Genomic DNA, 15720 nt, shown 5'->3' on the forward strand with positions numbered 1-15720 from the left:
GAACTTTTTGTATGCATTTGGTTCCACGATCATGAGTGGTATTTCCAAACAATTTCATTCTGCATTCTATTATTGAGTAAGGTCACGGGTGCCATTATTTGAATAAGAAATGACATGAAAACAAAGTTTCCTGGAAGTAATTTTTTTGTGCTCTCATGACATCTGACGGAGTCAGCATGCTACCGCAATGTTTTTCATTCTTTCTGACAAAAAGACCAGGACCGTTAACATCTCTAAATGCATGAAATCACTTTATGCAGCCATGAAACATACATACATGTACATACATTCAAACATATAAACATATATATTTTTATTTTATTATTATTATCATTTTTAGAGAGAGATGAGCCAGATATGATTCAAGAAATGAAGTAACTGTCATAGAGAAATTGTCCAGAGCAAACTATTTTACTGAATAAAGTCAGGGGATATGTTGTATTGTGATACATAGCTGTTCCTGACGCAACTTGCTATACCCTTGCCTGATAGATTATTTTTTTATTCCATAGGAGATAAGTTATTATTTTATCAAGTACATTTGTAAGGATGAAATGCATTGTACCACATATATACTCCATTCTATTCTGCATTCTTATATGTCTGCAAAGACATCAAAAGTGACAAGGTGTGAATGCAGATCTGGTTGTAATTTTATCTGCTGCACACCCGTTTCACTCCTACATTCATACATTCATGTGTGATGCATTTGTATTGCTTACATTTAAACACTCAAAGAAGAAGGAAAAAAAAAAACACCGCAAAATGTTGAAAAGTCATCAATATTACTGTCAACCCAAAGACACCTGATAAGACAGAAACAAACCAAAAAGTGAATTAAAATACTACAACAAAAAGCAGCAGTTCATGAAACTTAGGAATTGTAACAAATAGTAGACCATTCTGATAAGACCTGTTACTGCATTTCCCGAATGTCGTACATGTTTTATGTGTACTCGTAATGCAGAGATCACGAGTCCTACTGTATATGCCACTTCGATTATGATGCAGCACTGACCCACACTTTATAGAGCAATGTTTGCATTTTCATTCCACACTTCAAGTGATGGTAATATTTGACTGAAGCTACATGATGGAACCTGAAAAGAATGCACATTCCAATCACCTTTCATCTTGTTTCATCTATCTTCTGAAACATTTTCTTCTCTGTACGTATATCAAGTTGTTTGACAGACCCTTTTCAGAAAATTTACTCCTGACCTTTCATCGTACAGGAGAATATTAAAGTCCTGAAATGTTACGGGGAGAGCTTTTGTCTTTGGGAATGTTAACTAGATAATCTCTTGATGACATGCGATTACATAGTAACTGTTACTGTTTGAAAAAGGAAGCAAGGGGCCTATTTAATTTGTTTGTCCATTACGCTCCATGCAATGACTGTACTGTACATTTCGACTTTAAAAATATGCACATACATGTATATTTGTAGAATACTGTCTTTGGGATGTCAACGCAGATAAGGTAGAATGAATCAATGCATGCAACATGCCTTGGATAGTTGTCATGGAAATTAGCGGTGAGTACTGTTTGTGACCTTATTTGAAGATGTCTGTGGTGACGCTCGAATCATAAATGCTTCTCTCGAAAGAATGATGGGAATATCAATCACTAGTGAATGCACATCCGTGCCTTGTAGAACCTCTAACTCTACTCCTCGTCTGTACACTCCACTGTTATCGGTCAACACTACTTCTACTTTGTCTTCCGTCGCTGAGATGCTCAGAGAATTGCCGAAGTATTCGATCCCTGTAAAAGTAATACTCTGAGATTCTGGAGGGATTGTGATATTCATATACAGACCAGTCTCCCGCAGTCGCATCCCACCATACCCGTACATGACTGCCTGTAAGAAACCTCCCATGCCGGTGACGAAATTGATCGCGCCTTCACCCTGAGCTGTTTCCGTCCAAATCTTGAACGGTTGTTGGATGTTAGCGTAGCTCTTTTCGAAGAGCTCCCCAGCCTTGGATTGGTTCCCGAGCTCCAGCCACCCGACGGCGAACATACCCCATGTCATCGCCGGGCCGTTTGGGTCGGTCACGTTGACGCCGTTGTAAGCTTCGTAGAACATGAGGTCATTGCGTCGAGCCGCTGTGGACATGTTGTGCATGAGGGGAAATCCCAAAAGGATGGCGTCTGCCTGCTTAACTTCAGTTCCGAGAGTGTATCCCTCATACTCCGGATGGTACTCCCGATTTTTGTCGTACGGAATGTACAACTGCTCCGCAATTTGCGTCCAGTTGTCAGGGACAGTTTTATTGATCATCGAGGCAGCATACGCTGGTAATCGGAGACTGATCTGTGCTATGACGTTAGTGTACACTGAGTTATTAACACTCTGATGATATTCATCTGGGGGCATGACGTCATTGATTGTATACATCTTCCGGCTTTGGTCGAACTTCGCTTTGCTCGCCCAGAACTCTGCAATTTCGATGATCATTTCAAAGCCCCTTTCTTGGAGAAGAAAGTCCGTATCATTGGTTGCCGAGAGGTACTGCTGAACGGCAAAAGCTATGTCTCCAGTGATGTGAAGTTCATGCGTGGGATAAGGTGTCGCCGGACACACTTCCATCCCTGTGAAGGCCATCTCCCAAGGGAACTGAGCTCCTTTGTACCCATTCTTTTGGGCGTTCTCCTTCGCTGCGTCTAGCTGGCTGGTTCTTGTTTTCAGTATCTCTAGCGCCAATTGTGGATGGAGCATCAGAATTGTTGGATACATCCAGGTCTCCTGGTCCCAGAATATGTGTCCTTTGTAACCAGCTGGGGAAAGTCCGCCATGCGCAAGTCCTCCGGGATTGATGCCGTAGAAGCGAAAGGGAGCGGTCTGCTTTTGGGTGAGAGGAGGCAAGAAGCTCATGATGTAATACAGGCTTCCGTAGATCGCTTTCGCAAGGTAGAGGTTTCCAGTCACGTCGATGTGACCCTCTTCCCACTTGTCTCTCCAAGCCTCAGCATGACTTCTGAACAAAGAGAGTCTCCGCCCCAGAGCTTCGCCAACAACGTACGAATCGAGGGCGTCGGCTTTACTAGTCGAAACGGAAGTGATGAAACACCAAGTGTGTGTGTCTTCTTTGTACGCAAGAGTAAGTACCTTTGGGATCTCCGTCCAGTACATGTAAACTGTCGATACTGCACTGGTTGGCGTCTCTGAGGTTGTGGTATTTCCGAATGCAAACCAAGCATCTTCGCTCTTGGGAGGTACCACCGTGATGTTCACATCTTCACTCTCTGGGTTGAACTTAAGGGCTAAGTCTACCGATATTTGACCCGCAGTTCCGGGTTTCCTCGTCAGTGTTATTTCGTTGATAAGAAGGCGGGTCAAAACCTGGTGAGCGTACACCTTATGATGTATGTGAACCACTTCTGTACTTGATCGGCGATGAAACGTTCCGTTCAACACATCCAAGGAATAAGTTTCATTGCTGATGTTAATGGAGTTAGTGTCCACCCGGATATGTGCTGGGGAAGGAATATCGGCCCGGTGACTTGAGCCATACCTCCCGTTATACACTCTGTTCAAGTGGATAGTGTCACTAAAAACCACGGTAGCCAGATAGCCATTCCCAACAGAGGCCACGCAACACGCGTCCGACGGCAAACTCGGGCTCTCAAAGACGGTTGCCTCGGCCGAAACGTCGGGATAAGAGCTGCAGTCGCATCCGTGTGTTACGACCAGCTGGTAGCTAGCTGTAACGAAAAGCGCGAAAACCACGTGTAACAGCTGAGCAACCATAGTGACGAGCTATAACTTGGTTTTCTTTGTGAAGAAAGAACCAATGACGATATCTAAATGTGCTCAATGGTGTAGTCAATGTACGAGTTACTCGGCTCACTTATTTTTGTCAGGTGGCAAATAGCTGGTTTATCTCAGTCAACAACCGGAAGTGACTGTCTGTGAAAGGTTAATACATCCGGTGTGTTGTAGGTGCGTTGATATTGGGGTCAAACTCCATTTTCTCCATTTACTTGTTTTTTCCATTACAACTGCCGAATTACCATCAAAGATAGACAGAGAGAGAGAGGAAAAATATTTACAAAGTATATTCAACTGGGTCATAGCCTAATTTATGTTTGATGTGAGATGAGTTCCGACATACGACAAGAATTGTACTTTGTTTTTGAAGGCAAACAAACAAACAAGCAAACAAACAAACAAACAAAGAACCAATATCCCCCTTAGGCCTATAGGCCAACATTGCGCTCACATCCATCAGCTGCAATGTTTCACTATACAACGATTCTTCTGTCTAACTCTTAGAGATCAAGGTGAATTCAACTATTATTGATAAACTGGAATCTGATTTTCTTTCTACTAAATCTATGGGGATTTCAGAATCTGACAAGGGGCTAGTTGATGTATATGTTTATTGTGAAATGTTTTGTTATATTTCTTGCTGGAGCAATATAGGTTGCTCAAGAGATCAGAATAGTAGCTTGTGTATCTATCTGTGCGTATGCATAGTGGATCATTGGTGGTTCAAAGGGCAATGTTAGCGGTAGAATTGTAGTTAATGTGATTTAAGTCGATTGTAAAAAAAAATACAAACAAACCAACAAACAAACAACAGAAACACCAAAAAAAAAACAATACACAAACACTAAAACAAGAGCAACAGCCAAAAAAGCAAACAAAGTAAGCAAGCAGACAAATAACCCAAAAGAAACAAAAACAAACACAAGAACAAATCAAACAAACAAATAGGCAAACGAACAAACTTTGTGAAACGAAGTACCTTCTATGGCATTAGGGATTACCCTTTTAGGAGTACCTCGGTTCCTAGTCAATACTGGTACTTGTATCGACACCTTCCTGATCACCCAAACCCATTGTGTTAAAGATTACATTTTCCTGCACTCTCTAACAGTTATAGGCAATATTATTATATTTCAGACTTAATTCACTCGCACCGTGTGGAAGGATAACACATGTCATTATGCAGACTTGAAGATTAATTTTAGCATTAAATGATTTGTATCGAACACAAAGCTTTAGAAAAAAAGCGGCATTTACCACAAGACAACGGGGGGGGGGGGGGGTGTTAAAGCACTGTTTATTTACTGTAGACGTTTCGCCTATGGGGCGTATGCTGTAAGAAAGCCGAGTTGCGATCAATATGCAAGACTTGCGCTTGATTTAGGGGATTTGCAATATTGATTGCAACTTTATTGCAACACCCCCTATTGAATCGGGCATCTTAGATCAGACAATTTAGCCCTAATTGTAAGATTGTTATTGGATTACAGAGCAAGACTACAGTTATATGTTGTTTGGCTTCGAGGTTAACCTCTCTTTAATTCTTGCATTATAATTCTAAGAATCTTGCTGCTTACAAGGCCCTTTTTAGCTTGTCTCCTATTTGCACTAATCAGTGTATGCCTCAGCGGCGACCAGGACTACCATGAGCAGGACTGACTCTTCAAGTGCCCAAACTGCCCTCCTAAAACATTCGGGATATAATTATCCTTCTCTTCAGTTCCTCCATCATGTCTATGGAATTCTCTGCCAATCCAACTTCGGAATTGTAACAACCTTGATACCTTCAAATCTAAACTACAAGAGCTGTCTTTTCCAGCAACTTTGTGAATGTTATGTGACATACTGACATATACTGCTGGAGGCGGGTGCCTTTGAATGTTCTTTACAGAAAAATGGCGTCCTATTTTAGTGCTGTTCATCATCATCATCATCATCTGCATCATCATCATCATCGTCATCATCGTCATCATCATCATCATCTTTTTCTCTCAACGTTTAGTTGTTGGAAGGAAGCGTATATCAGACAGCAGGCAACCAAACACCATGTCCCTGTTCCTGACTATAAATGCACATCACTCGTGTATAACCTAACGTCCCAAGCACACTTTACAAGAATTCAACATTAAAAAAAATATATATATATATATTGGCAAAGAAACTGTCCCCCTCCATTCTTTTGTCGACCCTTGTGTCTTTATCATCAAGGGCCATGATAATTACCTATCCAAACAATGTGGGTTATCTCTACAGTTAAAAAACCCGAACAAAACACGATATCAGTACAGTCAAGGAGAGAGATTATCAACACGATGACTTTGGATGTCTTTTGTTTTCAGAGTTTGTATTTTATTTGAATCTCTTTTAGCGAACGTGGTACTAGTACCTATCATGGAATAATCCACTAATAAGTGACTGGCATACTTTCTATACGTGACCGGGACTTAATCAGTCTGCTGTTTGCTCTGCTACTTACTCTTTTACCACCATGAGATAAGTTTTGATGACGTGACTCGTATACATACTTCGACTGTACTTGAAAGTTGAAACTTTGATAATTCACGTCAATCTTTTATGAAGTCATTTTTTTTTCCACGCACAAACTCTCTACTTCTAACCAGAACGCTACGTTAGCTGCATACACAAGCATTTAACTAATTAGTTTAAATGGCAATGAGAGTATTAACTTTGTAAACTTTCTTCACCTTCTATAATTTACCCTGCTAGACCTGTTTGCAAGAATGCAAACGCCTGAAGAAAAGAAATACCTGTACAGTATAAGCCTAAGCCCCTAATTTCATGCTTATCATAATAATCACCAGTCAATGTGGACGCATACAGATCACATCATAACTTAATCCTGTGGTTGATAAGTGTGTGTAAATTCAAACTGTAGCGTTTCTCCTTCTTCAAGTTCGGCTTATGCCAAAAGTTACTTCAAACAAGCAATATGCCTTATAAAAATATATTCCTATTAAAGGAATCGGTGTACGGCTTTCTCCGATAGTACACGTATTCTCAGTGATAAAAGCTTGTTTTATTTATATGTGACCCTGATTTGTACTTTACCCTTTCTTCGATACTAACTGTTTAATAAACATAGTTGTCTTGTTTTGATGTATTTTTGTGCATGTCGTTATTAACCCTAACTTACCTGGGCTATTTAGCTAGCTTGAATTCCTGGGGGAGGGGCCATTATGCTCCCCCTTCAGATCTCGGCCGTTGATCGCGCGATCGCCGCAAAATTTTGCATGAACATAAAGCCGGATGTAATCTACAAGCCTGTTTAGTTAAATTTTCAAAAAATTTGCATTTTCTATTTTGAATTAATTAATTATGCAAATATATGCAAAAAGCCTCATTTTCGTCTGTAATTGGCTTATAAAAGCTTATGGAATGCTGATTTTTGATGTATATATTCCTAGTGACATTCTGAACATTTATGCGTTAAAAAAATCAGTATCAAAATTAATTTCTTATGTTTTTTATTGTTTTATCATTTTTTATGTATTTCTTTGTTTTTTCGAACTTTTGTTTTTGTTGTTTTTCAGCAGAATTTGTCATACACATCTTTAGAAGCATAATCACACTAAAATGAATTTATTTCAGCCATTAAAATTAAAAATATGAATATTTATATAAATTAATCGAAAAAACACAATTTGTATTGACTTTGTACACAAAATCATGTTTTTGAGCAATTTTGGGGTTGACAAAAATTTTTTGAAGGGGCGTGGCTTCGGAGCGGTGTGCCCGGGCGCGACAAATTTGGTCTCAAAAGTTGCGCGAGACTTGAAAATAAAAAGTCAGCGAGCGGCGTGGTCAAAAAATTTTGCGCGGCGGAATGGTCGCGGAATTTGTCGAGGGGGGGGGGGGGCATTATGCCCCCCCCCCCCCCGGTAAGTTAGGGCTAAATGAGTATATCTGAATAAAACACTATTTTGTCTTTCAAACTTTTATTGTGTGTTTTATAGTTCTATTGAGTGCAAGAAAAAATGGAGTATAAAGAAGGTTATTGTAATTTTTACTTTTTCCCAAGTAACAGTGTAATTGGTTAAACCGCATAATTATGCAAATTCGATGAGATAGTAATGTCATTGCCTCGTAAATCTCCTTCTGACCTGTACTCAAACTTCACATAATTTCTCTTCAGAAAGAGGAAACCCAAACTTCACACAATGACATTGCAATGATATCGTTCTGAACTGCTTTGACTTTGAGTTGCAGTTGCCCTTATTTTGAGCTGACACCATCAAAACGTTAATTCCACAATACTTTATACACTGAAGCAATCAAAGCAAGTGTTCAAGAAGACAATAATATAATATTACCAATTTGTTACTTCGAATGGTAAAGCAAATACACAGAATCCTTAAAGACGCAATTATCTTATCTGTGGAGTGTTTGACTGTGGATACGGATAGCTATACTGCAGTCCAACCTTGGCACAGTTGCCGAGTTTCAGACCGTTAGTCCGACCTTTGAAATAAGGCGAGGGTTGTTTGTGTTTTGGTGGTGTGATTATTACACAAACTCTACAGGACATTTATGCCCGGGTGCATGTTAACCGATAGTAATTACATTAGGGCGCATGTACTCACACACAGATACGTTTTGAATTCTCGCCGATCATTCAACTGTCGTTACACTTTTTATTTATACAGAAGGCGCACATGCACATAGGCCGACAACACAAAACTCACACACATTACAAATGCACACATATTTAAATGCAAACAGCCGTAATTTCCCAACGTAATTTTGTCCTACATTTTATCAACGATGACATGGAAACGTGTCTGTTGATATTGCACTCATGTATCATATGCCGTTGCACATCATACTGTATGGCCACGATCTTGCAAAGAAATAATGTAAAAATCTTTCTCTTAATACAGGGGAGGCGAGTCACCGTATCCTGTTGCTAATGAGCATGATATATTCTGAGTATACATACGCCCACACAGATATTACTGTTATGTATACCATTAAAGGTTTATGATGTTCGTGAAAAGCCGTCCTAGAACATGAAGACAGTGCTCACACTATGAAAAAAAAAAATCTATTTTCGCTTCATAACAAAATACACTATGTAGATTTCACGATTTATTTTCTTTTTAGTGGGGAAAATAAAATGCAGCCTGGGAAAGAGCTATATATAGTGTTAAAGAGATAGTACAGTTTTGGTTGAGACCTAACTTCAGGTTTCTTATTTTTTGTGAGATAATGAGAGACCTCTCATGAAATATGAAAGAGCGTATAATTCTAAGAGGGATTCAACGTTTATTTGACGGGAAACGGTATTAAAATGGCTGAGAAATCCCAAAAAAGGGCATTCCTAATAAAAGGTGGGATCACCTTTTATTAGGATCTCTTTCTTTTACTTTGTTTTTGGATGTCTCAGCGATTCCAAAACCAATTTTCATCTAAATGAACTTTGAATTCCTCTTAAAATGGTATGCTCTGTACTATTTCATGAGTGGTTTCTTGGTATCTCGCAAAAAGTTGAAAACCCAATTCTAATCTCCACCAATATTATACAATCCCTTTAAATAAATTAAAATGAAGACAGCAAATAAGAAGAGGGGGAAAGAGAAGGGATACGAGGGGCATTCCAGACGATTTTCATAATTTCACATCCTGTAGTACATAAATCAGCAGCTTCATGTATAGATATGTGGAATTTATTGTGGTCCTTGAGCAGAAAAGTTAATACAGTACATGTATATACTCTGAAAATCCCGAAACAAATTACACTGAACAAAGATGATGACATAGGAGCCTCACATATTTCAGAAATGTAGCAATGTAATTCCATTACAACATGAATAACAAGTTCACCTGTGCAGAATTTACACATGCCTTCTTCTTCTGTTCTGCTTCCTTGAGCCCCCACTCATGCATTCTTGTTGTGAGGCTGCCATGTCATCATCCTTGTTCATTGTGATTCGTTATAAATTTTGAAAACACTCCTATTCCTCATCCCAATCACTACAAATTCAGAAATTCTGCACCCTGTGTAACCAATTTATCTAATTGTTCATAATTTATGTGAAAGTCTGAAAATCATCCGGAGGTCTCTTTGAAGGGCAAGGAGGGGAAGGGGGGGGGGGATAGAGGGAGAAAGAAGGGGAAGGGAGGGGCAGGTGATGGAGTAGAAGGTGGGCTGCGAAAATCGAAATGGTGCATTGGAGCTAGAGAGAGAGTGCGACAGAAAGAGCTATAGGAAAGAGGGAGAAAGAAAGCAGAATATGAGAGAAATATATGTTTAGGAATCGAATACAGCAAAGCTTTATTATTTTCATGTCAGCAATCTTGGTGGTGATACAACGTTCGACATAGTGTATAACTGCTGTCAATTCAGATATCATTTTTGTGGTATTTCTATGATAATGTGACGAGGTTGTTATGTAATTTATCCGTGCTTGATGTCTCCTACTTATACCAAGTGACAACCTATACATGGGCGTTGCGTGTTTAAATACACTGGTTATTGAAGAAAAAAAAAATCCGAAAAAATATTCTACACAAAAATTGTGCGTGAACGTTTGCTATGTGCACGCTCATACATTTCATCATTCACGTATCTATGATATAGTTCCTTATTGTGTATTCCTCAAGGGCATTTGAAATCACCCCTCTGTATTTGCTGTTCACTGTTTTGGAGCACGGACAATCGGATTACGTTCGATAAAGAAATCGCTTAACTACTTAGGAGATGAAAAATAGGACAATTAAATCGCATGCAAAGTCAGACAGTGTGTTACGCAATGACGTTTATCCGACACTATGAGTGGATTTTAATCCTCTCGTCACCAAGCATTTAAAATAACCAAGGCAATGTATATAGGAGGGTTGATTATGGTAATTACAGGGTTAACCGTGGAACACCGCTTTCAGGGCAGGTGTGAGGAGATTCAAACTTATGTCAAATATTGATAGATGGCCGTTTCGCGTATAAGAGAATACTCGTTGTGTAATTATGCCTTGCCATCTTGTACGCTCACTGCTAAAAAAAAAAATGTTGATTTTACTTAATTTGATTTCTTCAACAGATTGCATCAATTTTTTTTTGAGTAAATATAACTTTTTCCAAAATTAAGTTCTGATAAAGAAACCTAATGGGTTATATTTTACTAGTTTATATAGGTAAAATCTACTTAAATATTTCCAGAAATTAACATCTACTTAAAGCTTGTTTGTTAATTTTACAAGGATGAATTAAGTAGAATCAGCTGGAGCATCGATTTTCATAGTAATTTTTATTAATTTTCTTACGTATCATGTACAAGATGGTCTAGTCTGTTTGTAAATTGCAAGAATGTAAATTAAGTAGAATCTACATGGAGCACACCATTATTTGACAGTAATAATATTACTATATTGAATACAATTAAAAAAAATTAATGGTTGTGTTATCACACCATTACTTAGTATGTTTTTATCTTCAAACCTGACCGTGAATCACATATAATTATTTCTAACCTAATATTCAAGAGTTACATCCTACTCTATATATCTGTATACCTAGAGTACGCTTCCTATTCGTAGATACATAGCTATGGTATTAGTTCTTTATATATGGGCTGATATCTGAAAAGTTTTAAGGCATGGTTGCTAACGACAGCTTCTACATAATATTAGATTAATATTAATATTATATTAAAATATGAATATGCATCGTCATAAAACAAGTTAAAATAGTTGATCACAAAAGATACAATTTCTAGCACACTTCAAAGTTTAAACAAAGACTATATACTTTGGGTTTTTATGTCCTTTATCTATTTCCTCTACTTTTTTGCATGTTAGATGCTCTCTCATGAATATTCATGATCGATACAGAAACCAAGTCAAAACAAGGATTGTGCAACTTAAAGGGGCATTCCAGACGATTTTCATAATTTCACATTATGTAGTACATAAATCGACAGCTCCATGTATATATTCGTGGAATTTATTGTGGTTCTTGAGCAGAGAAACAAATTAACTGAAAATCTTAAACAAATTACACTGAACAGTGTTGATGACATCAGAGCCTCACATATTCCAGAAATGCAGCAGTGGAATTCCATTACAATACCACTTGCTCAACAATTTCACCTGTGAAGAATCTATGCATGCCTTCTTCTTTTGTTCTGCTTCCTTGAGCCCCAACTCATGCATTCTTATGGTGAGGCTGCCATGTCATCATCCTTGTTCATTTCAATTCGTTATAGATTTTGAAAGCATTCTCACTCCTCATTCCAATCACTATAAATTCTGAAACTCTGTACTCAGTTTAACTAATTTATAGTTGTTCAAATGTAAAAGTCTGAAAATCGTCCGGAGGTCCCCTTTAATCAACATGTATCACATTTTCCAGTTGGGTAGATGAGGTATTAACTGCATTGGAAGAAGTCAGTTGTCTCCATGGATACACACATTTACATTTTATGCCAAGGAGGTACTGGACCTCCTTATATATACTAAATACATTTATTACATGAATGAACCTGTATAATATTTTGGGTCGTACTTGGAATTTGTATGAGATCAAACACATTGTCAATGAGTTCCAAAACGAATGAATTGTTATATAAGAATTAATTAGTTTGCTTATCCTTAACGGGTTGGGCTTATTTGGCTATAAATGCTAAAACCTGCGTTTTGGGATTAAATTTCGCCCCCGCCCCACAAGATATCGACCATTAGTCTCACGATCGCAGTGAAATTTGACCTGTGTGACAACCACATCGTAATCTACAAGATTATGTCTTATATGTCTTAATGTTTTGTTTAATTATCAATATCTAACTTTAATTGATCACTTAATCAATTATTTGTGCAAATTAGGCTCAGCATTTTATTTTAGCCTAATTAAGAGCATTCAGAGTCTATTTCTTTATTATTTGTAAGTCCATTTTGACATATTTATTTAACAACTGTACATCAGACACTTAAGGACTTCCAAAAGCCATTTTTCTTATGTGTATAAATGTTTTTGTAATTTCAAATCAATTTCTTTTTTTTAATTTTTCCTTTGTTTTCTTATTGGAAATTGTCATTGAACACTTTTATACCATAATTAGCATAAGGTCAATCAATCGCAGTGATTAATGTAACAGCATTGATAGATCCAGGGGGGCCATCTGTAACTTTTGATAAAATGAAATAAGTAAAAAGAAAACAAACTAATAATGGGTGTAAAAATGGGGGTCTTAAATGGCACACAGGCTTATAGGCCTACTACAAGTAATAGGCCGAAACTGAGTGCCCCCCCCCCCCAGACAGGTATGCAGAATCATGTTTGTGAGTGGTTACACGGTGATGGCCGTCTTCGTTAAAATCTCGAACAATACCCAGATTCTTTTCATATATAGATCGGTGCTCATTATATCTCACCTGTGTCGGCCGATCCAAGAATTACTATCCAAGAATTGACATTGAATGGGGGGGGGGGGGGGGGTCCTCTATGGTCCCTGCTCTCGAAGATATTTAGGTCTATAAAGGGGGTACAGAACCAAAAGTTTATGTCATATCAGTTTCCCAACTGATGAATAATGAGTTGAAAAAATGATCTTCTTTTTTCCTGTCTTTTTTTTTTAATTTTTAGTTCCCTCTCTCCATCTTAGGGGTGGTTATAATAATAATAATAATTATTGTTATAATAATAATAATAATAATAATAATAATAATAATCACCTTCTTCTTCTTGCTTGTGATCTGTCTGTCTGATCTGTCATCTTGAGTCTTATGCAGTGAAGACTGCGTCCCTCAGCCAGGACCTGGCAGAAGGGGTGAGGCTACGGAGGGCAGTCCATCCTCCCGCCAGGCGATGGATGGTGCAGTCCTCTACCAGGTGATCTGCTGTCTGTATTTCCCCGCAGTCGCATCTGTCTGTCTCTGACAGTTTCCACTGGTGCAGGCATGCTTGGAAGCGCCCGACTCCAGTGCGGAGTCGATTAAGGCGACACCAGTCCTTTCGTGGGAGGTCGCAGCCAGAGGGATGAGATGTAAGTGGCAGCATGTTAGTGAGTCTGCCTGCAGGCTGTTGCTCCTTCCATTTGTTTTTGAGCCAGGCCTTCCGACTGAGGTTCCTGTTCTCTGAGGAGAGGGCTTGTGCAGTCCTGATAAAAGGCTTCCTGCTTTTGAGGCGCTGTCTAGGGAGGGCAGCGTGCATCTTGGTGTGGAGGGGATGGTGTTCTTCCGTGTCAGCCTTCAGTGCTGCCTGTCTTGTAGCGGCTTCTCTTCTGAGGTGATGGGGTGGAATGCCTGCTAGCACAGGGAGCTGGTGGGTGGGGTTGGTTTCGGGCAGCCTGTGATGGTGCGAAGAGCAGAGTTGAGTTGGGTGTCCACTCTCTTGGTATGGCAGCTACGCCCCCAGGCAGAGACACAGTATTCCGCTGGAGCGTAGACAAGGGCGAGGGCGGTGGAGCGGAGGGTGGTAAAATCGGCTCCCCAGTCATGGCCGCATAGTCTGCGTAGAAGGCACACTCTGGCAGATGCTTTCCCAGCTACATTCAGTGCATGGTGACGGAAGGTGAGTGGTATGAGCGGTCGAGTTTCACTCCGAGGTAAGTTGGAGTAGCACAGAATGGAAGATCGGTTCCTTGAAGTTTGACATGGAGTTGGCGGTCTGCTTCCTTGTTGTTCAGGTGGAACACAGAAGAGATGGTCTTTTGTGCATTAAGTTTTAGCCGCCATTGGTGGTAGTAGGTCTGCAGAGTCTGCATATCTTGGGTGAGGGTGTGTTCAGCTTCTTCAAAGGAGTTTGATGTGGAGAGAATAGCCAGGTCATCAGCGTAGGCGTATTTAGAGCTGCTGATGTGGGGGATATCTGCTGTGTACAGGTTGAAGAGTGCCGGTGCAAGAACCGAGCCTTGGGGGACGCCGTTCTTGAGGGTCCTTGTTCTGCTGGATGCGCCGTCAATGATTACTTTGAAGCAGCGGTCTGAAATGATGTTTGTGATGGCTTGGACCATCTGTCTGTCTTGTAGTGCTTGATGGAGCTTGAGGGTAAGTCCTCGGTGCCAGACTGTGTCGTAGGCAGATGAGAGGTCAATGAATACAGCTCCACATTTCTTCCTGTCCTCGAAGGCAGCTTCGATTTGGTTGGTTGCTGCAAGCACTTGGTCTTCAGTGCTACGCCCTTTCCTGAAGCCTGCTTGTTCATCTGGTAGGAAATGCTCAAGGATAGGCTCTATCCTGTTTAGAATGAGTCGTTCGAACAGTTTCAGGGGCACCGACAGAAGTGAGATGGGGCGGTAGCTCTTAGGGTCATTTCTGGGTTTGTTCGGCTTTAGAATGGCTACAACAGTGGCCTTCTTCCACAGCAGGGGGACTTTGGCATCAGAGAGCATCGTGACATGAAGTGTCTGAGCCAGTCATTAAGGCGAGGGCCAATGTGTAACAGTTGTTCTGGGTGGATGTTGTCAGGGCCAGGGGCTTTCCCATGCTTGAGAGTGCCTAGTCCTTGTTTCATTTCGGAGATGGTGAAGGCTGCTGTGAGACCACGATCAGCAGATGGACTGTTTCTCATTTCTTTCAGTTTGTTGTTGACATCGCGGGAGAAGTCCTTGTCAGGGAAAGGGTATCTTCCGTTGTTGATGAGAGTACGTGCTATATCTGGCGTGACGGGGCAGGCCTTTTTCTTGGTTGTCCTCCCAGTGAGTCTGTTGATTAGTTGCCAAGCTTTCCGGCTTGAGTGCGTAAAGTCGATGCTCTCACAGGCTTCCGCCAGCGTGCCTTCCGCGTATCGTCAAGGTGGGACTTCAGCTGGGCTGCCACCTCTGCGGCATGTTCAGCATTTGGGGAGTTTTGGAGAGTCTTGTGGAGCCGTTCACACTCCTCGTCCCATCCAGGGATGTACTCTTTCCGACAGCCTCGTGGGATGGTTGCTTTTGATGAAGCACTGACTGCCTGGAGGAAGGCACTATATGCCTTGTTGATGTCCGTGGTCC

At 40.2% G+C, this 15720-nt stretch overlaps 1 protein-coding gene across 1 annotated transcript; it reads right to left on the reverse strand.

Moving 5' to 3' along the window:
- Window positions 1-1531: 1531 nt before the first annotated feature.
- LOC139725657 (protein-glucosylgalactosylhydroxylysine glucosidase-like) lies at window positions 1532-3757 on the reverse strand. Its single transcript, XM_071636749.1, has one exon. It carries the CDS (start codon window positions 3755-3757, stop codon window positions 1532-1534), a length of 2226 nt encoding a protein of 741 aa, XP_071492850.1.
- Window positions 3758-15720: the final 11963 nt, after the last annotated feature.

The sequence above is a fragment of the Diadema antillarum genome, unplaced genomic scaffold (genome assembly GCF_040938485.1).
Source record: "Diadema antillarum isolate AM-2024a unplaced genomic scaffold, OU_Dant_1.0 seq00000053_RagTag, whole genome shotgun sequence".
In the NCBI taxonomy this organism is placed as follows: Eukaryota; Metazoa; Echinodermata; class Echinoidea; order Diadematoida; family Diadematidae; genus Diadema; species Diadema antillarum.